The sequence below is a fragment of the Micropterus salmoides genome, unplaced genomic scaffold (genome assembly GCF_014851395.1).
Source record: "Micropterus salmoides isolate LMB-PRFRI ecotype aquatic unplaced genomic scaffold, ASM1485139v1 Ms_hic_scaffold_16, whole genome shotgun sequence".
Taxonomy (NCBI): Eukaryota; Metazoa; Chordata; class Actinopteri; order Centrarchiformes; family Centrarchidae; genus Micropterus; species Micropterus salmoides.
The window spans coordinates 15,070,415-15,098,322 of NW_024040707.1; the positions used below are offsets into that span (position 1 = coordinate 15,070,415).

General features: G+C 41.1%; 1 protein-coding gene across 9 annotated transcripts in view; it reads right to left on the reverse strand.

The window, feature by feature from the left end:
- Window positions 1-636: 636 nt before the first annotated feature.
- Window positions 637-27,908, reverse strand: part of znf512b (zinc finger protein 512B) — a 34,078-nt gene continuing 6,806 nt past the window's right edge. For 2 of the 9 annotated variants that reach the window (XM_038722399.1, XM_038722397.1), the window contains 15 exons: window positions 17,417-17,496; window positions 17,132-17,260; window positions 16,678-16,853; window positions 16,290-16,573; window positions 16,125-16,196; window positions 15,148-15,279; window positions 13,850-13,977; window positions 12,485-12,577; window positions 9,156-9,320; window positions 8,373-8,618; window positions 7,886-8,227; window positions 6,595-6,696; window positions 6,333-6,395; window positions 4,684-4,782; window positions 637-4,518 (listed from right to left, as the gene is read on the reverse strand). In XM_038722399.1, the coding sequence (XP_038578327.1) occupies window positions 4,174-4,518; window positions 4,684-4,782; window positions 6,333-6,395; window positions 6,595-6,696; window positions 7,886-8,227; window positions 8,373-8,618; window positions 9,156-9,320; window positions 12,485-12,577; window positions 13,850-13,977; window positions 15,148-15,279; window positions 16,125-16,196; window positions 16,290-16,573; window positions 16,678-16,853; window positions 17,132-17,260; window positions 17,417-17,496 (2,456 nt within the window). In that variant the 3' untranslated portion in view covers window positions 637-4,173. Of the gene's footprint in view, window positions 4,519-4,683; window positions 4,783-6,332; window positions 6,396-6,594; window positions 6,697-7,885; window positions 8,228-8,372; window positions 8,619-9,155; window positions 9,321-12,484; window positions 12,578-13,849; window positions 13,978-15,147; window positions 15,280-16,124; window positions 16,197-16,289; window positions 16,574-16,677; window positions 16,854-17,131; window positions 17,261-17,416; window positions 17,497-23,296; window positions 23,345-27,908 lie in introns of those variants that run through there. The other 7 variants (XM_038722402.1, XM_038722401.1, XM_038722405.1 and 4 more) reach the window with 7 other exon arrangements.

A 27,908-nucleotide genomic window follows, 5' to 3' on the forward strand; every position in this document is an offset into this window, starting at 1 on the left:
TTAGATCTGACTTCTATAATAATATGAGTGTTATAACGTAATCGCACAAAAATATAACACATATGTAATAAAACATGTCATAATTATAAATAGATTTTATAATACTCTTAAAAATAATTTACAACATAGGACAATGCATAAATAACGTAATACTGTTGTACTGTTGCGAATTCAAATTGCATCTGTATATCTGAATGGTAATAAATCCAGCACAGAATGATAAAAGCCAGCATGACAATGTGAAGTAGCCTACCTGACACACTCCTAACACTGGGTAAGAAGATCCTTCTGTAATTTTGAAAGACGCTTCTGTGAAAGCTTACTTTTTCATTCAGATAATTACATTTTAACAATAACAATTGCTCACATTTGGCATGTCATAGCAGGAAAAAAATCACAGGTGTTATTTAATTAATGATGGCTTCCTTCCAATTAAGGTGTGCCAGTGAGCCAGCATGCACAAAACAGGAACAGTAACTGGCACAAAGGGGTACTGCCATTATTTATCTTATCAGGTACACCTGTGTTTGACAGGTCAAACACTAGCAATTATAGCAATTACATCCATTGTAACAACATAACATATGACAAATATGATAACAAAACTTATTTAAAAGCTGACACAGTTGACACAAATTTAGTCAACAAACTTTTATTAATTAGTTGAGGGATACTAATGCACAGGTAATACAACAAGTTTGGGGAAAATTGTAACAGTTCAGACTCAAAGGAGGTGTCGATGCCTCCTATGTTAGGTTCTATACAGCTTAATTTCAGATATGGAAATTTTTAATACATCATTAGTCTCATTTCACCTGTTACCTAGATATCATGACCAGTTATGAGCTACAACATCATCTCTTAAAACTCATCACAATGGCCCCCGACAACACAGGCAGATGCCATGTCCTGCTTTTGAAGTAGGTAGCATACAACACTAACCACTGTTGTCCAAATAAAAAGGGTAAAATTCTCAACTGTCTAAGGAGATTTCTAGGGATTAACCTTGGTTTTGGAAATAACATTGCTGACAAAGGGAAGACACTTGAGCCTTCTGTTTCCCCAGGTACAAAAGTCACACCACACACAGTCAGGGTAACTAGAAAGCTCCAACAACACTCCTATTTCAAGCCTATTTCATGATATAGTAAGTGCACTAAATACAGAAACAAACACACATACATATGCCTTGTTGTCCCATATTGAATAGGTAATAATAAAGGACTCTCTCAATGTGTTTGTCATTGTGTACTGAAAAAGCTCAATTTATGTGCATCATCAAAATGGATAAAATAACAGTGTATGCCGACACATAGGCCTACAATGTTCTTTGTGGTCTACAAATGTTTTCAACCTTTTTTTTTTAGATTTCATAATATGTAAAAAGCATTTTTAAAGCAAACAAATAAAAGTAGGGGAGTGAAAAAAGCCATTCAATTTTGAGAAGACACATCAATATCAAAATATCAGCAAGCCAACAAAACCAGCTAAATATGGTGTATTGCTGTACTCTCTAAACATGTTGCAGTTAGCTCACACTGCGGGATAGATATGTGTTTTCCACATCATAGGAAGACAGATAGTAAAGGGTGTGATAAAATATAAAATACTCACTGTTAAAAGCAGTGCCTAACTATCATATTGCAACACCAAAGCTTGTCAGGTAAACACAGTCAATGTGACGTTATTAATGAAACGAGTAACAAGCAGCTGATGAACTGATTCTGTGCCACAGCATAACACCATTCCTGACATCCAGTCATTACAAAGGTGCTAACTGTTTTATACACACACACACACACATACACAGACACACACAGACACACACACGCACACACACACACACACAAGGTCTGGACAACTCATATCGAAATGGTCCGAGGACCAATCAGTGCTTGTCTAATTTATCCTCCCCGTCAGCTGAACCTGGTTACAAGATAAAGGTCCATCCCACTAACAGAGACAGACACATGCATAATCATCCCCACCTGAATGAACTCCATCAGTTGATTAATAATGGAGGAATTCAGCTCAAATCTTTGCTTTACAATATAAAAGGTCACAGCGTAGGGATGACACCACCTGGGACATATACATTTCAAATTCACTGTTCCTTGAAAATGTTCTGCTGACATCAGTGCTTGATTTAAATGATGACATTGACATTTGTTGGTGCAAAATTAAGAGGACTTGCCAGTAAGGAGAAAATGGGAGGATGGATTAGTGGACTTACTGAGTTGTATCAGGTCCTTAAGGTAGAGTGGCAAATAAAGCACCCTTATTATCTCACCAGAATATCCTCACATCACAACTTTATCCAAAGCTATCAAATTGCTATCTAGGTAACACACACAAGAGAATATAAAATAGATTTATGATCTGTCTTTTTTTTTTTAAGCAAGCACGTCATTATTTTTATGGACATACGCCGCAAATATAAATCAAATATTTTTAGTTTTATTTAGTTTTCATTTCCTCAAATCGTTAATATAGCTGTGGATTCAAGTATCTACTTTAAACCTGTTAAAGTGAAAATATTCTCTGATTGCACACATTTTAGATTTGAAAAGTTATTTAATAAAAATGGATTATAATTTTTTTTATTTATCTGAAGCTAAAGTAACATTAGAGCAGCCTTAAAATTCAACAAGACCAGTTATGGCTTTATGTGGTGAGTCATAATTATACGGTCATGTTGGCTTACAGATACTATCTAGAAAGAGTTAACCATGCTGCTCATTACCCATGTATAGACAAATTTAGTTTTTCTCTAGTTTATTTATTTTTTAATCAGAGTAAAATATTCCCGCTCCTGTTGCTTGGCAGCCACTGGGTTAGGTTGAATACTCCTGGAGTGCAAAAATACAAGAGGGCAGCGAGACGGGTAAAGGGTTAAAGTGCAAGGCAATAAGCATCCAGGAATTAATTCATCTATCATCATTATACGTGAATCTTTATTTGAAATGTTTCTGTTTAATAAAAGATTACTTTCCTCAACCTCTCTATAAAAGATAGCATTTTTAATTCTCTCCTCAGCTCTTTGATTCAAGCTAAAGTCTTGGCCATAATATGACCTCCGTTAAAATGGTATCACATCATTTGATTGTGCTGCAAGTGTGCAACAAGCTTCACACAAAATTGATCCTTCTGTCCAACATTTAGCTTTATACATCCTATTTTAGACAGAATGCTTCAAGTTTTTTTTGTTTAAAATCAATTAAACAATGTCATATTAAGTATTATTGTAACTAACTTATACCTTGCAGGTGGAAATATCAAACAATCATTTTTTGGGGTAGCCTGCTTATTAACTTCAGTGTAAAAGAACTGTGGAAATAACAGTTTGAAACTTAATCATGGTTGTCAAAGGACGTGATAAAATTAAAATAAATGTCACTGAAGTGATAGCGACATAGATGTAGGAAAACAGAGTGGAATATGATTAACAACTAACCAGCATTTTAGCTTATATGACATTTGCTTACTTGAAAAATAAAAAATTAAAGACAATAAAAGGAAAACCAAAAAGGAAAAAAAGTTCAAAACAACATTGCACTACAGCACACACTGCAAAAATTCTGATTGCTCATGATCATTTGGACGTGTCAGGCTTGAAAATGACAGATGGCATCATTGCTTTGAGTATATAGATATATAGATATAGATATTGTTTATGTACACAGTACAGTATATCTGTGAAAAAATGTGAAAACACTAGCTATCATTAAATGACTTCACCATGCTAATAGAATATCCTTTTTAAAACCTCTCAAACACAACATGAATCTTGTAGAGGGAGTTACTCTGCGTTTGTTTAGAATACTACCTCTGTTTAGAAAATACTAACCATGTAGAAGTCAGGATTGTATCTTTGATTACTACTGCCACCCTTGCTGTGAGTACAGAAACTGAAATGTGTGCTTTAAAAAGGTGAAAAAAAATGTGGAATGGAGAAATTAAACACTACTGTTACAGGAGTATTGTTTATAACAATAGAAGCATTAACTCTGGGGTTTCAAAACCAAGTTAGTGAAGTCAGTACTAAATGTTGGTTGATTGATTCAACTTTCTTCTCAGTGCCAAGTCCTTGTGGCGTTAGAAAGGTCTATTAGCTTTCTGGCATAACATTTACAGCGAGCATCCTCCTTGGCTCCTGGATCGACAAAAGCAGAGCTACTCTGACAACGACAGCCTCTTGGGTTTGCTTCGTTTGGCGGCGGAGTGGATGGGTTGTGTGGTCTGGCCTGAATTAGCACTGTCCGTTGGGTCGGGGATCAGGGTGGGGGACTGTGTTGGGCCCGAGGAAGGGTTCACGACAAGGGTTGAGTTTTGAGTAGTGGTAGGTGCTTCAGTTTTTGTTTGGAGTGGTGCAACCACAGAGGGACGCTCTTTGGGCTTGCGGCCCCTCTTCTTACCAGTGGTGGCACCGTTCCTCACTTCAGCTTTGATCCCATTGTTCTCAGGCAAGTTACCCTTGCTACTGGAGACCACGTGACTGGCTGCTGCACGAAACCAATTCTAAGACAATAAAACACACAGTTATTGATCGACTCAACCTCAGAAGAAGGAAAAAGAGCTTGTATATAACTGTATAACTTGTCTACTGTAAAACCACCTTGTCTGAATATAAGTCCCATAAGATGGTAATAAAGGTTTGTGAAGTTTACATTCAGACTGACCCACCTGTGAGTGTGTCTTACTGATGTGGTACTTGACACCGCTCTCTGAGCTAAACTCCTTCTGACAGATCAAACAAGTGTACTTCCCCAGTTCTCCACCACCCTGCAACAAACACACACACACACAGTATATATATATATATTAGGGGTGTAACGGTACACGTATTCGTACCGGACCGTTTTGGTACAGGACTTTCGGTGCAAACGTGCACCGAATGCAATCTTTAACGTCAGATATAAGCCTTGTTTTGTGTGTGGAACATATGTAAATTCCGAATTTCCACACGGACATATTAAGTGGCGGACAAAATCTCCACCTTGCAGCGCTACACAAACAGCACATTTTAGCCCAGCCTCTTGCTAACTAGCAACTTCAGCATCAACTTCAGCTCACATCAGCTCCCTCCCTTATTATTAAGGTCTCCTGTTTGGGAACACTTCGGTTTTCTAGTGAAATACAACGGACAAAGACAAGTCGATAAGACAATGCAGTGGGCCGACATTTCTCACACAAATGAGAGCGTCAGTACGACAAGGGACAAAAACAAACACGAGCACAGTGCAAACGCCCTTCAGCATTTAAACAGACTTTAGAAGTTGTTTTTTTTTAAATCTGAGCAGACCTTCAAGTTGGGATTGATAATGCACATAGACTGTATAAAATAAGAATGTTGCACTGTAATCCATATTTATTTATTTTTTATTATATTTTCTTAGCTATATGTGGTATTGTTTTGAGAATATTTAATTTAATGGAGTTTTTGGTAGTAGTTTGCAGCAGTATTTTATTTCTTATTCTTTTTTATTTTATATAATTTATTATGTGTAATTTGAAAGTTTGTTTAAAAAAATGTAAACTAAGTTTAATGTTTACAAAAGCTCATAATAAACAAGCAACAATTTAATGTTTGCATCTTTTTCCCTTAATGTACTGAAAATAAACTGAACCGTGACTTCAAAACCGAACCGTGATTTTTGTGTACCGTTACACCCCTAATACTGTATATATATATATATATATATATATATATATATATATATATGTATATATTTGTGTACATCTTCTTCAGCTCAAAACACTCTCTATAGCAATACATGCTTGGTGAATCTGCATCCATCATCATCCATGTCACCTTTTACGCACCAGATTACAGTCTGTAAGTAAGAGTCAACACCAGTAGTTTGAAACTAATATATGCATTTGTGTTGATAACATTTTTCTCAAATATTAGGTTGCATTGCTGTCCCGTGTACAATAAACATATTTTCCTAATTGTTTTCAAACCCAGTTAGCCATGTCTGAAACTTCCTTAATGACTCTTATAAATAACGTTTTTGGATAAAACACATGTTGCAATACTTTTTCTTTAGGATTTTACTTTCAGTTTACCTCCAAATGACATGTCGCTGAATTTTGAATTGTCTTATTTACTGGACATGTTTATAGTTGTGCTGTATTGTATTGCATTGTTTTTCAGAGTTATGATTAAAAGTTATAATGTGACCGTAAACAACCCAGACCTGGCTTTAAGATAACGAATGAATCTGAAATCCCGTTTGTGTGTGTGTGTGTGTGTGTGTGTGTATTCTTGTTTTTGCTCTAGGGTCTACAGAGACAAATGTAATCTGGTTTGGTTGGTTTGCTGCAGGTACCTGGCTGCAGTTGGCCAGGTGGGCTTTTAGTCCTGACACACTGGAATAGACAGCTTCACAGTTCTGAGACAAAAGAGAAATTAACAGGGAGTGAACAAACTTAATTCATATTGCTGTGAAATAAATATCTTTATCATCATCTATATCATTATAAACCTAGTCCTCAACATTAAGGCAAATTAAGACTGAATCAATGTTTTGTTCAAATATGGAAAGTAATTTTCTATAAATGGTGACACATGAATCCAGTCAATGTTCCTACTTCATTGGTGCAGCAGATGAAGCCCTTCTCCTTGACTTGGTTCTTCCAGGTCTCTAGTAGCTCTGGGCTGAAGTTGGGGAGGCCAGGACGGGTGTAGTTTAGCTATATAAAAGACAAGGCAAGGCAAATTTATTTATAGAGCGTATTTCATTTCGTATTTCAGCGTGTCATGATCTTGGGTTTTATTGTGTTGTTTTTCTGTTATTTTGTTATTGTCCATTTTAGGGCTGACCTCGATGCTTCGATGGGCGGAGCCTGATTCGACCGTCAATCTCACAGTCGAAGCTTCACAGTAAAACAAGGATCATGCCATTTTGGCGATATGGGGGTGCACAGCGTCTGATTTTACATAGAACTACCAGTTTTCTCCCAATATGTTAATATACTGCCTATTATAATATACATTTCAACATTTAATGCTGTTAATAATCATGTGAAAAGAATAAAACTTTCAATGAATGTTTTTAAAGTAAGTAAGTAGTGTTTTTGAGTAAATAAATCCAAAATTGTAACCCTAACATTGGGTCATCAGTGCGCATGTGTAGGTGTAGGGTGTAGTGGCGGAAGAGGAACACTTGCTGAAGAGCTGGAGCTCCAGCTTCACTGGTGTTGTGCCGAGTTGTCCGCACTTCGCGGAACTTTTGGATAATTTATCACCGTTGATGAACCACACAAAGAATATTTTATCGTTTTTAAATAGCCGGCTACTTGAAATAGACCCGTGAGGAACTGTGACGTGCATGCAGTCGTTGGCAGCACAGAATGCATGCCAAACTCTGCACAAGACCGGTGAAAGACAGGTGAGATATATATATATATATATAGATATATATATATATATATATATATATAGAGAGAGAGAGAGAGAGAGAGAGAGAGAGAGAGAAAAGGGTCTTCAAAAAGCCTCAGTTTAGCCTCAGTTTTTAAAGAATTAAAATGAATAAGAAATTAAGGGAGCAATAGTAATTAAAATAAATAAAAAGATAAAGCAATAAAATTAACAGTATAAACAAAAAAATCAGTATCCCTGGTAGTGGTCCAGTATGTATATATAAGTATGTTTATAAAAAAGAGAGACCAGGATATATTTTCATCTGTTTACTCTTGGTGTCTGGCTTTGGTGAATGTCAGTGTGTAATCTCGTTTGCACTTCTGTGTGTGTTGATTGTTCTTTAGGTGGCGATGTCTTCTTGCAATACGCAATGCTGCCTGTGTGTTTATTTCTACTATGTTGATGTCTGCATGGAATGTGGATTTGTGTGTACTTAACACATCCACTCTCTGTCCTCACCCTCTTGCTGTCAGGCACTAGGTCATCCTTGATGCGGCGCTTGGTGCCCCAGTCTTTGGCCAGCTCATCTTCTGCTATCTCCTGCAGGTGGAACACTGCCACCTGAGCTGACCGGCGCCTCACTCTGCCACTGGGGGTTCGTTCAAAGTCATCCCCCTGGCTCACATTCTGTGCTGCTTTTTCTTTGTCTCGCTCCCTGTCCTTTTCCTTTTCCCTGTCTTTGTCCCTGGTTTCTCTCTCCATCTCCTTAGGCTGGCCGGACGGGGATTTCTCCTGCCGATCCTTCTTCTCAGGCTGGCTTGGCTCCTTCCTGCCAACTGATTGAGACTCTTCTGAGACCACCTGGAGGAACAGAAAGACACTTATTTGAGTGGAAATGTTGGTAAACTTATTACAGTCAAAGCTAGTAAAAAACGCCCCTGAGCAGCAAGACACAGAAAAAGGCCTGTCTCCTATAATTACTGTCCTCCTAAGAAGATCATCTTACCCTCTCTTTGCCGGTGTTGTTGTTTGTGTCAGTGATATTGTCCTTGTTGTTGTTGGAGGTGGTGGTGGTGGTGATAGTCGGGGAGTGTTCGGTACGCACATGGTAGTCTCTGCCAGCCTTGGAGCGGTAGGTTTTTCCACAGTGCTGACACAGAAACACAGGCTTCTCATCGTCAGAGAACTCGCTGCCACAACGTTTCTGGTGGTACTGGTAGCCCATCAGACTGGAAAAGTGGGCTGAACAGCCCTGTGTATGTGTGTCCACACGTAATGATTGTGTGATTGTGTAAGGCCAGTGACAGAAATGAGACAGAATGAAAACACACATTAAGCAGGAAACTGGGCAAGCGAAACGCAGTGTAGGTTTAATGGAACAATATTACTGCAGTTGGTCAATATTTCGTGGTTACTGTTAAAAAGACTGCTCATTTTTCAGTGTGAGGACATGTCACAGTAGAGAGTCTATTTTTTGCAGCCCTTTCTCTCACTGCCTTTTGCGCTCTAGTGTGAGTAATGGGAAGCAGAGTGTTGATGTGGTTTTGGGCAACATGTCAAGAACAAGGCATAAAGGAAAAAGGAGGGGGGAGAGGTAAAAGGAGGCAGACACAAAAAGAGAGGAGCCTGAGGAAAAAGGAGAAACAAAATCGAAACTGGCAGATGAGTAGAGAGGAAAATGTGACGTGAAAGACAGAGAAGATGGACAAATGGAAATGCAGGACACAAGAAAAGCAAGAGTAGTAAAGAATGAGAGAAAGGGACACAGGAAGAAAGGGCGAGAGCATACCTCACTAGGACATTTGATTCGTCCCATCTGTTTGAGCACTCTGCGCAGCCTTTCTCTCTCCTTGTGCTTGTCGCCCGTCTGGCCTTCGCTCCCCGAGGGCTGAGGGGGATCAAACACAACGTCGCATAAGCGTGTCCCACCACAACACCTCACCCTCCCTCCTGACTAAAAAAAAAGAAATGTTGATAAAAATGTGTTTTCCATCACTGGTGTTCACACTGTGCCAGGATCATTAAATGGTTTCATGGTGAGGCTGTTACTCAAGGCATGTTTATGACAACTGTCAAACTAGTGTTTTCACTCGAGTGTTGGCTGGTGCCAAACCCCAGCCAAAACCAGAACAACAGATGGCCAGGCTGCCAGGGAGAAGAAAGAAGAGAAGTGCAGGGGACTGGAGAGAGTCTGGACTTACTGAGGCGTCCCAGTGGAGCGAACTTCTTATGTTTTCTCATGTGTTAACACAAACAGAAAGAACTGAGATGCCTGAGACACAACCTTAGCTTTCTGGAAAGGTAAGAAGGAGATGAGACACTGACAGAGTGCTTCACTACTTCGAGTAAGTCATGCTCAAGTCTGCAGGCAAGAGAACAGACACCAGCTCAGCCATTGATTTACACTGGGGGAGCGGGGGGAGGCATGAAACTACATCAGCATGTATTCCTCATGCCTCTATCAGAGACAGAGAGAGCGCGAAAGAGCAAGCACTGGAGAAAGAGAGTGAGAGAATGGCGGCAGTATCACAGCAGCAACAGCAACATCAAGGTCAAACTCAGTGGGTGACCCCTGTCCTTCTGTCAGCCCTCTGTGTTTTCCCACACTGCACTGAGGCTGCGCCACGTGACCGTACTGACAACACACTGGTCTCAGGGTTAGCGCAAACACCCAAATCGAGTCATATAAAATCCATCTTCATAGCTCAGCTTACAAGACTCAAGCACAATTGCTTCATGTAGAAATGAAAGAAAAACCAATAAGGCTTCAACGCAAATGGTATTACAAGCAGCTACATTAACAGGGATAAAGCTATTAACAAAAGGAGTGAATGAATCAGTAAATTCTTTTTGCCTATATAGAGATAATGTACTAACTTATTGGAACACAGGAAATATTTAGTGCATTTACACGAACAGCACCTATGTAAATATGTCATCAAATGACCAATCCTGTCGCCACTTGCTGTGTACTGTGGCCACAAAAAACACCTAGGATAAGCTTTTATACCAAGACAAAACTATTTTCCTCTGTCAAAGACTCAAAAGAAGTGTCTTCTAGATACATTTGAATGACACTGCGATTGAAATGCGGTACGAATGAAACACAGCGATTTTCTCCGAGGCCATACAAGTCTGATATCCCAAACTACATACAGTACACAGTACTGACCAGAACAGGAAAAATCAGGGGGAAACATCATACTTTCACAGAGTTTTATGGAAGAAGCTGTTTTCAATCAAAAATAATATAAAAATAAATTCATTTTTTTTTGAATGACAAGTTGTGTTTACTGTTTCATGTGCTGTGGTCATCATCACACGACAGATTAGTTAGCACTTTAACACATCCTGAAGTTTTAAATGTCAATGTTTTACAGTTTAGAAGCTAGTGAAGTTTAAAAGTCAGGAGTCACTGTCGGGACTAATGAAACACCTATTTCAATCGTCCCCACACGTAGCCATTCTACCCTATTTAGATATTGCAGGAGGGGGGCAGAGTTCACTAGGCTGCAGGCTAGACCACCAGGATACTGATAGCCAAATCATAGGGTCTTTACAGTGGATCAGGAAAACAGGCTGCAGATGACCATAAAAAGGGCAGCCGAGATGTAATCCAAATGTGCATTAACTGATGTTCTTAAAGTTATATTTAATATATTTTTATTAAGAAAAAGGACATAATATGTTTGCAATTACATATTAAGAAGGACACTGTCAAACATTTTATATAAAACCAGAAAAACAAACAATTTAAATGTATATCGTTGTGTTTCTTCTGTCCCACCCCTGTGTTTCATCTGTCCCGCACAGTAGGCACGAATGAAACAATGTACACCTTGCGTTCAAAGTCAAATTGTACTGAAGTCGTTCTACATTTTTACACGATAGCACCTGGTACTGATAGAACACACATTGAGTTGTTGATCACAACAACAAATTATTTCTGTCTGTAACGTTATCTTTGAAAATGACGTATATCTGAAAAGTGTTTCAATCATTCCGGCTCTCCCCTACATTATGTGTAAATACATATAAAATATCCTCAATGACGAAGTAATTTTTACCTAAATACTACAGCGGTTAAGGGTATGTCTTCTTTCATCAGCAGCTACTTGAGTCTGAAGCACAATTGCAGCCAGCAGCACACTAACAGGCTTTCAGCCTGTCACAAAAGTTTAAATGATTTAATCTGAAAAGATATTGGAGGAAAGTTCAGTAGTTTGCTGAGGAAGACTACCTGGTGAAAGCTTTGAGCATTTTAGTTTCAACACGCACACACGGCGCTGTCTTTTGCTCTGCTGGACTGGAATGGCGCCAATAAGGTCAAGGGAACAACAGGTCCAGACTGAAGACAAATGACGGTATAAAACAGTTTAACTCGGCTGACACAGATGGCACAGTCATCGATCATTACTATTAAACTGACAGACATGCACACCCAAAGGCCCTCACGCACATATAAATGCATGTCCACATATATTGGAACACATGCCGCATGCCACAACATTTGAGGCACGTACATTCATAAATCTTTCATGATACTTTTTGAAACAGGCAGTGCTGAATTATTCAGCAAACCTCATAGCAGTATCATTGCTCTAATGCAGGAGTCATGATAGTATCTTAATGAAGCTCTCTGCTGTCAGAGCTAAGACAGCTACAGAAAGACATGTGAGACAAGAATACAAATTACCATTTCAAATGTATGATTGTTTACAACAACAAAAAAACAAGAGCAAGGGCCCAAAAGCTTCCAATGAATATGCAACAGATAAAATGTTGTATAACTAATGGGAAAGAAATGCGTTTTTTGACTCTGGATGCATGCATGCATATAGGTTAAATATCTACATGCAGGAAACCCCTCACTAAACACAGTGAAAGCTGACAAGCAGAAGCTTACGGCGGATTTCCATGCACAAGTGCAAGTCTGACCACCTCCAGAATGGGTGTAGTGCTTTGGTGTGGTGTTTATTAACTAACTGCCCTGTTTAGTGGGTCAGTGTGACAGCGGTGAAACATTAGCTCTCAAAAGCATCCTCGTCTGGACTACTGAGTGATGGATTAGGGGGCAAAGAACAGTCAAAACAAGCTTTTAGGTGCATTTGAATGTACCTTGGTGGTGTGCTCAGCCATGGTGTGGTAGTTGAGGCCGGCCTTTGACCTGAACTGTTTGTGGCACTGCTGGCACTTCAGGGCATCCTGCAGCTGCAGGGTTTGAAGGCAAAGCAGAGGAACAAATAACATTTCTATGAAAAGAAACCCACTCTTGCTGGCTACACTCTTTATTGGATCAAACGATATAGCAACATTTCATCTGTAACCTAATAGAGTTTGTTATGAGTGCGCAATTTCGGTCAACATAGAGGACAAAGGGCAACTCAAGCAACTTTGGGAACCGGAAAAAAACAATTTAACACACACTGTTCCTTTTCGTAGATTTCTCTCCTCGCCTCAGTATTGATTTGGAGACAGAGGTGTTCAGATGACGAGTGACCCAGCAGTAATGTGGTGATTCTGTCACTGTTTAACGGCGGACTGTCACGTTAATGGAGTCACACGGGCCACTGGGCCAAGGAGCCATAAAAATGGAAGTAGAACACGTCTCTCTGAGGGCCTAAAGGCTACGGCACCCCTCCAGCTGGTTTGTCCTGGGTAAAAGCTCAATGTAATGTTTTCAGTGCTTTACCCCTACCTCGTTTATTAATACTGACCACAATGCAAACAAGCTGCAGAAGTGTACAGTGTCCTTCCCTTTGATTCATTTCAACTGATATTAGCTTTCATATGAGAGCAGATGAGTAATGGATATTACATGAGAAAACTGGTTGAGATCACTGTACTGAGATACTGCCTGATGTGATTTCTACAGCCTTACAATCAATATCATTACTGTAAAGGCTCCCTAGACTCTGCACAATGGGTGCAATAACGCTGCAGTCAAAGTTATCATCCAATGTGGAAATTACAGCTCTGGGTTTACAGAGCTTTATTTCCTACTCAGACAAAAAGTTTGATAACAATTGTGGTTCACAAAAGTTTTGGTCAATATGTAAACCGTTTTTTGGTAAAGTTATACACGGATATCACTGATGGATTATGCTGTCAAATTGGCTTCCGTAAATCTAGATCCATTCAGATTACAGCAACACATCACGTTCATTGCATAGTGTCACGTGTTACACAGGATCCTGATTTAATCGAGAACAGCACAGATGCGAGACTTCTTTCCAACTGAACTGATTCATGATTCGTATTATTAAGGACAGTCGTGTCTTACTCAACTTTTCAGCAGTCGGGCTCCACCAGATGCAAATTCAGTGAAAGTAAGCTCGTACGGAGGGGTTTGTCTTGGAATGGTGTTAAATAGTCTGACAGGAAAACATTTTTTTCTGGTTACACAGAAATCTCTAATACAGGTTGTGACAGCACACACCCACCCTGCTCCCAGTCTGATGGACAGCTGTATTGCCCACTGACCTTCTGGCAAATCTCCATGTGTTTCTTGAGGCCGTGGATTGTTTTCCTGGTGACAATGGAGCAGGTGGGACACACCACTTCGCCTCGCTCTGAGATCGCTCGCTGCCATTGGGTATCAGGAACAGCACCTTAGAAACATGTGGAAACAGTATCACTCTGTCAGTTAGCCCATTAAACATTACTGGTATGGTGTCCTTATGGGCATAACATTTCCATTTGTGTACTTTCCTTGTGTTACAGTTTAATTTTATGCTTGTGTTACATTCTCCCTGTTACCCCCCCCCCCGGTCATGATGTACAACTCTAGATGATGGTGATTTTTCCCTCAGGTGTTTCAGGTCTGGGTGACGAGGGGAGAAACGCATAAGAGGGGGCTGGGCGCTTGGCGCTCTCTCTTGTCCACCATCCAGCCATGGCTGCAGCAGACCACAGAGACTGCTGCTGATTTGTATTCCTTTTGATTGTTGTTCTTTTCTTATATTTCTGATGGGACTGGTAGTTTAGTTGTCGTGGCTTTATTTCTGTTTGTTTAGTTAGGGATTGGTTTAGGATAGAGGGGAAGCCTCCAGATCCTACGACCCTTTGTGGGCTGGTCTGAAGGGTTTCCCTTTCTTTTGTTTGTTTTGACCAGGCCATCAGATTTTTTAGTTTGTTTGAATTAATTTCTGAACTTATTTCATGTTTATTTCAATAAACATGAAATAAGTTCAGAATGTTTTTTGTTTTTTTTGCATAACTCCTGGACTCGTTAATTATGTTTGACCTCCATTGTAACGAGCTTTGGTGGGGTTCGTGTTATCAAGTGATGATGTGTAGTGAGTGTGTGACTGAAGCCTAAGCACACGTTCTTGATTTATTTTTTATTTGGCTTATTTTGTAATCACAACCAGGTCACTGTATATCTATATTTAACAAAAAATAATAATAATTTGACAAAATATTTATTCATATTTTTTATCGTAATCTTAATTCTTTTGCGTGTCAGCATTTGAACCATGAACTAGACCAGGGCACATGTCATTTTGAATTATACTTTAAAAGCCAGTTCTCATCACATCAGAGACCTCTGAATGTGCTCATTGGCCCATCAGAACTTGAAGGGTTGGGCATCAACCAAAAAAGCAACAGGTGCTTCAGGTACTTTGTTGGTGCTAAATGCTTTATCAGATTCACAGTCTTGTTAAATCAAGCGTCATATTTGCACTGGTACCACTGGTACATGAGAATGATACTAAGCTCTAGAGCCTTTCAACTTATGGGCAAATCGACTCATCTAAAAAATGTATCTAGGTGTTCACCAGAGCTTGTTGTGGCTGGGTCTTTCTTAGAAGACTGACTTGGAGGTCTTCTCTGGGGCTCCTCACTGAACCCACTCCCCTCTGATCTCTTTGCACGGCCCGCCTTCAGCTTCTCCTCTACCTTAGTCATTCCTATAACACACACATTCACACAAAGACACACAGTCATGGTAGTAATTAATACTCCCACTGAAAGTATTCAGGGTAAAGTGAGAGATACAAGCAGAGAGGGACAGATGGAGGACAATGCTGAACAAGAGAAAGAGATGAGAAGAAAGTTGATACTGGATATAAAAAAGAAAAAGAGGTACAAAATAAGAGAAGGAGGTTGTTTTGAGATATACTGAATCAGTGACAGGCGGACTGTTAAGAGAGCAAGAGAGAGCAGTGAGTACTGCAAACTGTGGATGAATATTTTGATAGAAGACGATAAGTGGTTTACAGCCGTGTATATGCTGTATGAGTCACTGACCATTTTGAGCATATGAATGAGACAGAAAGTGAGTGAAGACTGGAAAAGCTGTGTGTACGTGGTGTGTGCTGGCTGACTCATTTAGCCGGATATGAAACACCTCTACAGTTAGTACTGTTAAAAAAACAGTAACATTGATTAGCAGCAGTAAGGAACACTCACAATCACTCACATTGCCAATCAGAAGATTTAGTGAAGTTCTTGTGAACGAACCCACCAAGCACAATCCTCACACCTATCTTCATAGGTTCTCCTATGTTTTCCATTATTTAGTGAATCACCAGAGGGAACATGTGGCCAGCTGTATTGTCAATAATCAACAATGAATCAGCCAGCACATGGTAACAATCTCTTTTTATTAATTTATTCACTCGTTATCATCGCACCCACATGAGATTACTCCACACGGTTGTGTGATTATTAAGGGCAAGAGTTCATAAGAAAACACAAAACAATAAGTGTACTGTCCACAACAAGGTGAAGTGAGCGCAATTTCGGTAGTTACCTTTCAATCCAAATGTTCCAGATATAGAAGGCTGCTCTCCAGTGAATTTCTTAGGTGTTTTCTGCTTCCGTCCTGGCACACGGAGCAAGTAATGGTCAAACACATACAGTGCAAGCATATAATGAGAATCTTTGGTCCATTACAAAGGATATGCTGTAATCTTACTGTGCCTCATTCGCTCTGGGTCTTCATCAGGGAAAGAAGGGGGAAGGCTTCCCCCCTCACTTTCACTGCCCCCCGCGTCGGACGACGTGCTTTGAGACTGTGACTGCTGGGACTGAGGCTGGACTGGCTGGGACTGGTGAATCTGCTGCGAAGGCTGACTGTGGCTGTGCTGTTTCTTCTCGCTCCTCTGGTGGGCCAGCTCCCCGTTCTGAGACGGCGTGGACACCTCGTGGGTCTTTTTCACTTTGAAGAACACTGGAGAGGGGGGACTGTTCTCCATGGGCCTGAATTCAAAGACAGAGGGAGGACAATTTTGGGCAGTCAGCATTATGATGTCACTGTATATTACTAACAACATCATGTGGGTGGGAATTTGAGCTCCAGTCACCTTTTCTTGGTGTTGGACTTGACAGGGGTCTTTTGAAGCTTAGGCTGCTCGTCCTTGGGCTCCATACTAACCCTGTCTGGATGGTTCCACAGCTTGTGCTTCTGCAGGCGCACCTTTGTTGCAAACACTGCCTCACAGTAGGGACAGGCGTGACTCAGCTTCTCAGCTACGGTGGCCTGTTACAAAAACAGACATGAGGAGAGGGGTTTTTGAGTGAGAGAAATAAAATGGCAGTGGGTAGCTGTTACTTAATCCCTTCACTTGACTAATCACAGATTATTGAAACAGCCCAACAATCACTAAATATTTGGGGTGTGAGCATTATACAGTTTCTGATTTTACTTTACAGGTAATTTATTACAGACTGCTATGGTCTTTACTGTGATCCACTGTTAAAGTCTACTCTGACGCACAAGGTAGAAATAGCAGGAAAGAACAGAGGTTAGCGACTCACCCCCTGGCAGCGTTGATAGTGGTACTTGACGCCATAGATGCTGGGAAACTCTAACCAGCAGCCTGAACACGGACACTTAACCCTGGAGCGGCGCTTAAACTCTTCCTTCCATTGTACTATCATATGGGCCTGCTCAGGGGTGAGGAAGAGAGAGTTCAATACAAGCAAGGATTATGGCTATACTTTACTGTATATTGTGCATATTCATGAGGAGCTGCCTACCCGATGCAGGGAAAAAACGAAGCCCACTTCAAACACACACTCAGATCAAAGAGAGATACTCACAGGGATGCTTCTCAGTTCCTGCACTTCTGCTTTAGGACGACCTTTCCTCTTCCCCTCTGCTGGCTCATCACACACCGGACCTGGCGAACGAGAGAGAAAAACATTTCTGAGTTTGAACAGATTACTGCCAGTGCTTCACATTGACAGAATAGAACGTTTTAATTGCAAGGGGGTAACGTTACAATCCCGAAGACTAGACACCTTCATACCTGCCATGTTCTTGATCTAAAGCACGACAAGTCGCCTTTGACTTAGCACTTCTAGATATGTTCACAAAGCTCCACAAATATCCAACTTTAGTTAAATACCCTTTTAAATCTCCAAAATCCCTGAATGCGCTCACATATTCCAACTAAACAAGGACATGAGCACATAGGGCGTAAATTCAATTTTATTTATATAGCGCCAAATCACAACAACAGTTATCTCACAGCGCTTTTCATAAAAGAGCAGGTCTAGACCGTACTCTGTGATGATATTTACAGAAGCCCAACAGTTCCCACCAAGAGCAAGCACTAGGCGACAGAGGCAAGGAAAAACTTCCTTTTAAGAGGCAGAAACCTCAAGCAGAACCATGGCTCAGGGTGGGCGGCCATCTGCCTCGACCGGTTGGGGGTGAAGGAGAGAGAGGGGGGGGGGGGGGAGAGCAGGAGAGGGATAGAGAGAAAAAGAGAGGGATGTAAGGAGAGAGAGAGGGGAGGGAGGCAGCCTACACAATATACACACAGAGGTACAGACAGTGAAGGTGATGTTGCTATAGACTAAATGAAAAATGGTACAGATATTTGTAATAGTGTTAATGGTAACAATCGTAATGTTAATGATTATAATAACAATAATAACAATAAGACTAGCAACAATAGTCGTTGCAGCAGAGGGTGTCGAGCAGGAACACGGGGGCAGCAGGTGACCCGCAACCACAGATCCAGACTCCACAGCTCCAGAGCCAGAAAACCTGCAGGAAGTGATAGGAGAGAGGAGAGAGACGAGAAAGCACAAGACTACCAGAAAGGGGAGAAGTTGTGTTAGTAACATGCAATAATGGGATGAGGTTGCATACAGAGGGAGAGAAAGTAGAGGAGAGAGGAGCTCAGTGCATCATGGGAAATCTCCCGGCAGTCTAGGCCTATAGCAGCATAACTAAGGGATGGTTCAGGACTCACCTGAGCCAGCCCTAACTATAAGCTTTATCAAAGTGGAAAGTCTTAAGCCTACTCTTAAATGTGGAGATGGTGTCTGCCTCCTGAACCCAAACTGGAACCTGGTTCCACAGGAGAGGAGCTTGATAGCTGAACGCTCTGGCTCCTAGTCTACTTTTGGAGACTCTAGGAACCACAAGTGACCCTGCATTCTGGGAGCGCAGTGCTCTGGTGGGGTAGTAAGGTACTATGAGCTCTTTAAGATAAGATGGTGCCTGACCATTAAGAGCTTTGTAGGTAAGAAGAATGATTTTAAATTATATTCTGGATTTTACTGGAAGCCAATGCAAAGAAGCTAAAACAGGAGAAATGTGATCTCCTTTCCTGGTTCCTGTCAGAACACGTGCTGCAGCATTCTGGATCAGCTGAAGAGTCTTAATGGACTTTTTCGAGCAGCCTGATAATAAGGAATTGCAGTAATCCAGCCTAGAAGTAACAAATGCATGGACTAGTTTTTCTGCATCATTTTTAGACAGGATGTTCCTGATTTTCGCAATATTACGTAGGTGAAAAAAGGCGGTCCTTGAAATTTGCTTAATGTGAGACTTAAACGACATGTCCTGATCAAAGATAACTCCAAGATTCCTCACAGTGGTGCTGGAGGCCAGGGCGATGCCATCCAGGGAAACTATATCTTTAGATAATGCGTCACGGAGGTGCTTAGGCCCCAGAACAATAACTTCAGTTTTATCTGAGTTTAACATGAGAAAATTACAGGTCATCCAGGTTTTAACATCCTGAAGGCACATTTGAAGTTTAGCTAACTGATGAGTTTCATCTGGCTTGATCGATAGATATAACTGAGTATCATCTGCATAACAATGAAACCTTATGGAATGTTTCCTGATAATATTGCCTAAAGGAAGCATATATAAAGAGGATTGGTCCGAGGACAGATCCTTGAGGAACTCCATGACTAACTTTGGAATGCATGGAGGACTCATCGTTAACATGTACAAACTGAAATCGAACTGATAAATAGGACTTAAACCAGCTTAGAGCGGTTCCTTTAATGCCAATGAAATATTCCAGTCTCTGCAATAGGATCTGATGGTCAATGGTATCAAATGCAGCACTAAGATCTAATAAAACCAGCACAGAGACAAGTCCTTTGTCTGATGCAATAAGGAGGTCGTTAGTAATTTTCACCAGTGCTGTCTCTGTGCTATGATGAGCTCTAAATCTTGACTGAAAATCCTCAAATAAACTATTGCTCTGTAGAAAGTCACACAGCTGTTTAGCAACTGCTTTCTCCAGAACCTTAGAGAGAAATGGAAGGTTAGATATAGGTCTATAGTTGGCTAAAACATCCGGATCAAGTTTGGGCTTTTTCAGAAGAGGTTTAATTACAGCTACTTTAAAGTACTGTGGTACATAGCCTGTTGATAAACATAGATTGATCATATCTAGTATAGAGGTGCTGACTAAGGGTAAAACATCTTTAAGCAGCCTAGTCGGGATGGGGTCTAAGAGGCAGGTTGATGGTTTAGATGAAGAAATTATTGAAGTTAGTTGGTAAAGATTGAGGGAAGCAAAACAGTCTAAACATGTATCTGGTTCTACAGCTGTTTCTAAGGTTCCTGAGTTAAGAGATAAGTCGGTGCCAGTTGAGGGCAGGTCTTGGTGAATTTTGTCTCTAATAGCTAGAATTTTATCATTAAAGAAGCTCATAAAATCGTAACTACTTAAATGAATATATATACATAGAAATAAATATAGATTTAGATATGGATGTACACACACATACAGCTATGGTGGTGGGTTTGAATAGTGAGAAGTAAGGGATTGTCAGAGAAAGAGGAAGAGAGAGTGCATGTGTGAATGGGTGTGTGTGCCTGAGAGAGAGAGAGAGAGACAGAGAAAGAGGGCACACTCGGTAAAGGCCTTCTGGTGAGCCAAACAGATCAGCTATAAATCGCTAATGCCAGTGTGAACCTCTGACACAGCACACAGCAGAGCAACTGCCTCAGCTCCCTCTCTCTTTCCTCCCCCCAACTCTCATGCTGCTGCCGCTTTTTCTCTTTTCTCTCACCCCGTGTCTAGCTTCCTCACTTTCCTTTCCTTTTCCCTTCCCCCACACCCTTCCCGATCTTTCTCCACTTGAACTTCACAGGACAGACAGCTCATTACTTCTCTTGTCTCTGCTACAATTAGACCTCCGCACTGTACTTTATTTCTTCTACAGAGTGTTACTTGAGAGAGGGAGGGAAAATGGAGAGAGCTGAGGATGAGTTTATGCATATGGTAACAAAGGGGGGAGAGCAGAGGATGCTGAGGGAGAGAAGAGAGAATTGCAGAGGCGAATGGCATCTTCCTCTGACCAAGCAGAATACTGAATGACAGTGCTGCAGGTAGGAGCTGAGGCTGTACTCCACTCTTCAGAATGATATATATCTTTACATGTGCTCTCAACTCCCCTGCATTGATCTGGCAAGACCGGAGAGCGGCAGCAGAAACAAGCCGAGCAGGAGGCAGGCTAGAGCCTATTCAGTCATATCAGATCTAGAAAATGTCAAAGGAAACTACTTGAAGCAGAGATGATAGTCCTTTATTGTGAAGTGGGATGCAGCAGTGGTCTTGCATTGACTTTCTTTTGAGCCTGTTCCACTTCCCCACGCTGAGGAACATGACACCGCCAACCCGCTTTCTTCTCCCGCAAACGTATTGACAAACAGCGACAGGATGTGCACGTGCCTAGCACATCCCATTTGTGGCGGGACCAGAGCACTCTGTGTGCCTACCAGGATTATAAAAATGGTTGGAGGATTTTTCATCAGATAAATGAACTCCCTGCCATCGTTGCTCACACAAAAACCGGACAGTCATCATGTTTCGTTCAACCCAAAAAAAACACATCTCTCTATGTCTGTGATGGTGATGTATATAAAAACACACTACAGGCCTAACCTATCATGACCGCCCCTTCTCATTTCATTTTGTGTTTCATTACACAGTATCAACTTTCTCTTTTCCCCTCATTTGTCTTATTTTTGCTTCTCACTCAAGCACAGACACAAATGCGGGCTGACGGATTATATGTAATCTTTTACTTCAGACTCGCAATAATAAGCTAGGAAGAAAATAAGGCGAGGCTGAATAAGATTGAATGAGAAGTAGCACAGCATTGCTGTGAACAGTTCCTGACACAAGGTGTAAACACACGCATAAAAGCGCACACTGATACATGCAAACAAGCACACAAAACCATTACCAGTGTGTGTGAGTGTAATGTGTGTGCATAGATATGAGTGTATTAATATTCTCCAGGCGACAGAGCATTTCTCTATTAGCTGTCTGGGTAGCAGCTGGAGAGGTGATGCAGTCGGCGGTACAGCTCTTATGCCGAAGAGGAAATTGAGCATGCATTCTAATTCCTGTCTTAGAAAATAAAGGTCCTGTAAAAGAAAGGCATAATTAATGTATTCTACTCTTGGGAAAGATTTGTTCTTGTTGCTATGGGAATAAGACCCACTTGTCTTAGTTACCACTATCAGAGGCCTCTTTCCAGCAAGCAGAACAATTAGGCCCACATATAGAAGTCTACAATGCAAAAAAACACACACAGGCCAGAGCAGCACAGGTGCTAACTTACTGTAAAAGTGAACTATACAAACAGCAGACTTGTCTTTCCTGGGGTGAAATATGCAAACACATTAAAATGTGTTCAGCATCTTTTACTTTGCTTTGCTTGTTTGAGTATGAGTAGCACACTCTAGCGCTCAAACGTTCCAGCAATCACAACCATTGTCTTGGAATGAAACAAAGCAGGCCCATTGTGTCAAATCTAAAGCCCCGGTTCTCAGGCACAGGCCATGGGGATAAAACAGCTGTTCAACTAATGTCAGAGTATGACTCGCTCCCAGCTGTCTGCAACTGTTGCTCCACACTGGTTAAGCCTGACAGAAGAAAAGAGAGTAGAAGAGGCGAGAGGAGAAGAGTCAGGACCCAGGAGTGCTGGCAGCTGCCTAATGATCTCAAATAACCTCTGAGTTCTCCTAGCTACGCCTGCAACGGCCCCCCCTGAGTGCAAGGGCGCACACATTGCCCACAAACAGGCGCACGCACAAGAACAGTCATTTGTTTTCCTCGACAAACAGTCACACAGGAGACTTTGTCTGTGTCTGCACAGTAGGGTTTAGACATACTGTACTTTAGAAAGACAACACACACAAATAGAAACACCACTCACCACCGACACAACTTGGTGGAAAGACGACATAGTATCACTACTGCCTCAATCTCAACAGACAATAGATGGAGAAATTGATACACCTGGACACAGAGCAGGAAAAAACAAACACTGACACACTAATGTGTAAGCTATCCTGGGTTACAGTGAATGCAACCACAGGACCTTACTGTCATTTCTGTTTCTACTTTTTACTATTTTTCGACCACTGTTTATCCATCGTTTTCTCACTTTTACTTCTTCACATCTTTTCCCTCTCACACATTCTCTGCTTTGTGACACGCCAGCTCTTTGCCACTTTCACACACGCATGCACACACACACACAGCCCACACACACACACACACACACACACACAGCCCCCCCCCCCCCCCCACACACCTCCTCCTACTTTCTGTTTTCCTACATGTTATTTTTCATTCCGTACTCTAATTCCCTCCCTTCTTTTACACACATGCACACAAAGTACAAATCATCCCATCCTATACGCACCTCTCTTCGGAGACGTCCCCATAATTCCCTCCCAGTCAGGCCTGATTCCAGACAGTGAGTAAGAAGACGAAGAAGAAAGGTGGAGCAGCACCAGAACAGTCTTGCTACCCGGACACTGACTAACTGAAAGAAAACCAGACTCTCAGTGAGTCTGGCTCTCACTCTCTGTCTTTGTTTTTTCCTTTCTTTCTCTCTCTCTCGCTCTCTTCCTGCCTTCTCTCTCTCTCTTTCTCTCAGTCTTTCTGTATAACTGTGTATTTATGCTAATCTCCACACACATTTGTTATCATATTTAATTAAATTATTTTGTCAAAACACAGTAACGTAATTTATTTCCCATTGCACTTATTAATTATTAATATTAAAAAGAAATCACTCTGCAAGAGAATGGGTGGATTGTATTTAGTGGTTCTGTGAGTTAGATAATGACAGAATGGATTCAACTTGAGACACAATAGACAACAGATGTCCTAGGTATGAAGATGCTTTTTCATCTATTTCCTCATTTAAAGTCTAACTGAAATCACATTTAGTCACCCATTTTGTAGTAAAAAAAATAATGTTGACATGTTTTTTTTTAAATGTATTGTTAATCATTTATTATTATCAAAAGGAACAAAAAAAGATCTTAATATCAGAAATGCTCCTTTTTGTCTCTGCCAGCTGGAGGGGCGTGTCGGTGTCTGTGTTTGATTGACAGCAGCTGGCAGGCTGCCAAAGTGCCAGTGTTACGCCAAAGGGTACGAGAGACAAGGTAAACTTGGTCTGTAGTCTACATGTCACGGGCGGACAGTGTGTTGTTAGTGGTATGGAAGAGTAAGGACCACACCATCATCTGTCGGACAGCTGCAGGTACATTTATATGCTGTTAAATGTGCTGCAGCCAAGCGGGAACCTACTGGTCTGAAAAGGGAAGCCAATGAGGAAGTGCCTTAAACCGGGATTTCTTTCTGATGGCCAGCATGGGGTGACTGCACTGGTTACAAAAAGACGTCAGATTGTTCAGAAGTCTATGACGAAATGACCCTACTTCTCACTTGATTTATTACCCTCAGTAATCACTTTCCTAATGAGTCTCAGTCGCCGGTTTCAAGTCTTCTACGATAGAGCATGATGTGTATTTAGTAAATTATGGTCTCATTTACAGTAAAATGGACGATAAAGCAGGCTATGCTTTAGGGCATGGCTACCTTGTGTCGCTACCAAGGCAACCTGTCATAGCAATCTGTATCCATCCCCGGCTTCACCCAAATATGGTCACCTCTGTTCCCAAAACAACAAAATGGTGATGACCAATATGCCACACTCGAGGCTTCAAAAAATTTGTCCACATACCAATAGGTGGCTACTGTGACGTCCACTTCTTTTATGCACCCTATGGCTGAATCTGAGCAGCTAATTAGCTATTTAGCCTACAGACTGATGTTAGCAGAACACTTTTCACAGGTGAATGTTTGTTTGGTCCCTCGTTCAACAAGCTAATGTGCAAGACAAGATGAGTGTTGAATGTTTGTATGTTAGATGAGAAGGAACGCTAACATCATTCAAAGCCTGTGGCTCTTGTAAAGTGCAGCAAGCTGATGTCTGTCTCAGTGTAATCATCAGCTCTGCCTATGATAGAACCCAGTAGTTGCTGCTTTATGCAAGATTTGATTGGCTGTTGGTCTCCGTCTATGTAGAAGGATAACTAATGGTACTCTGTTGAATTAATGCAAAACTAGGGGGCACCATCATGAAACCAAAAGATATAAAATACAAATTTCTCCCTTTTTGTTCAGGTTTTTTTTTCCTCAAATGAGAAAACAGGACAAGTGATTTATGGGTACTACCTCATGCAAAGTCAATTTTATATATATATAGCCCAACATCATAAAACTGCCTGATGGGGCTTAACAGTACAGGACATGCTTGAGCTGAAGACCCTTGATTCTGATAAGGAAATCCCTCTTTCAGGACGGATAGTGATGCAATATATATAGTGTGTACAGAGTAGACCATCGAATCAGAATCACAAAATTAAAGACTGATTGTAACAATATACAGTGAGGAAAATAAGTATTTGAACACCCTGCTATTTTGCAAGTTCTCCCACTTAGAAATCATGGAGGGGTCTGAAATTGTCATCGTAGGTGCATGTCCACTGTGAGAGACATAATCTAAAAAAGAAAAATCCAGAAATCACAATGTATGATTTTTTTAACTATTTATTTGTATGATACAGCTGCAAATAAGTATTTGAACACCTGAGAAAATCAATGTTAATATTTGGTACAGTAGCCTTTGTTTAAAATTACAGAGGTCAAACGTTTCCTGTAGTTTTTCACTAGGTTTGCACACACTGCAGGAGGGATTTTGGCCCACTCCTCCACACAGATCTTCTCTAGATCAGTCAGGTTTCTGGCCTGTTGCTGAGAAACACGGAGTTTGAGCTCCCTCCAAAGATTCTCTATTGGGTTTATGTCTGGAGACTGGCTAGGCCACGCCAGAACCTTGATATGCTTCTTACAGAGCCGCTCCTTGGTTATCCTGGCTGTGTGCTTCGGGTCATTGTCATGTTGGAAGACCCAGCCTCGACCCATCTTCAATGCTCTAACTGAGGGAAGGAGGTTGTTCCCCAAAATCTCGCAATACATGGCCCCGGTCATCCTCTCCTTAATACAGTGCAGTCGCCCTGTCCCATGTGCAGAAAAACACCCCCAAAGCATGATGCTACCACCCCCATGCTTCACAGTAGGGATGGTGTTCTTGGGATGGTACTCATCATTCTTCTTCCTCCAAACACGGTTAGTGGAATTATGACCAAAAAGTTCTATTTTGGTCTCCTCTGACCACATGACTTTCTCCCATGACTCCTCTGGATCATCCAAATGGTCATTGGCAAACTGAAGACGGGCCTTCACATGGTTTGGCTGGTTTAGGCAGGGGAACCTTCCGTGCCATGCATGATTTCAAACCATGACGTCTTAGTGTATTACCAACAGTAACCTTGGAAACGGTGGTCCCAGCTCTTTTCAGGTCATTGACCAGCTCCTCCCGTGTAGTTCTGGGCTGATTTCTCACCTTTCTTAGGATCATTGAGACCCCACGAGGTGAGATCTTGCATGGAGCCCCAGTCCGAGGGAGATTGACAGTCATGTTTAGCTTCTTCCATTTTCTAATGATTGCTCCAACAGTGGACCTTTTTTCACCAAGCTGCTTGGCAGTTTCCCCGTAGCCCTTTCCAGCCTTGTGGAGGTGTACAATTTTGTCTCTAGTGACTTTGGACAGCTCTTTGGTCTTGGCCATGTTAGTAGTTGGATTCTTACTGATTGTATGGGGTGGACAGGTGTCTTTATGCAGCTAACGATCTCAAACAGGTGCATCTAATTTAGGATAATAAATGGAGTGGAGGTGGACATTTTGAAGGCAGACTAACAGGTCTTTGGGAGTCAGAATTCTAGCTGATAGACAGGTGTTCAAATACTTATTTGCAGCTGTATCATTTCAGACCCCTCCATGATTTCTAAGTGGGAGAGCTTGCAAAATAGCAGGGTGTTCAAATACTTATTTTCCTCACTGTATATATAACAAAAGTCTATAATATACACTGTTCAAAAAATTAGGGGTAAATTGCAGTATAACATCATGTCAATTAAACTCATGTTTAAGGTTTCAGGATTGTTCTCTAATTTTGCATTTTGCTAGCGTCCTTGTCACTACTGCTAGCATGAAGCAGTACCTGCAGCCCATTCAGGTTGCACAAGTAGGTACATCCATACGTGCCATCGCAAGAAGGTTTGCTGTGTCTCCCAGCCCAGTCTCAAGATCATGGAGGAGATATCAGGAGACAGGCCACGAGGAGAGCAGGACCGTAGAAGGGCATCAACCTAGAAGCAGGACCAGTATCTGCTCCTTTGTGGAAGGAGGAACAGGAGGACCACTGCCAGAGCCCTACATAATAACCTCCAGTGGGCTACTGGTGTGCATGTTTCTGACCAAACTGTCATGTTGCAGTTGGTGTAAAATGGCACTCCGTTTCTGCACAATATAAGTCAATACAGACTAAACGGCGTGTAATAACACGCAAAAAGCAAAATATGCGTTGGAATACCACACGAAACGACTTAAGAAATTGGTGTTATTCATACGCCTTTTGATGATTTTAGGCTGTATTCTTTGATAATACTATTGGGGTAGTAAAGTTGTGAATTTTAAAATTCTACATATACTTAATATATCTATTTGTTCAGGATATAATTTATTTATAGTTTAACTGATTTCAAGGTTTGTCCTACTCTATGATTTATTTATAAAAAGACTTCTTTTTAGTGCGTAATAACTGGTAATTAATGCTCAGTCTAACAAGAATGAGTGTCCTAAGCAAAAACTATTTCACTGCCCAGGAATCACCCCACAGACCTGTGGTAGACCATTTACTAGCACCACTAAACCACTTAAAGCAGCCAAATCAATGGATAGAGCTCAGATTTGAGATTCCTGCTACATAATCTGGTGACTCACAGCACCTCTTCAGACCAGCATTGATTTTATAGCCTTCCGTATCAGCTGTGTGCTTCATATTATTGGAAACCTAATCTATTGCCTGATGCCCATTTGGCCCATGGCCAATAGC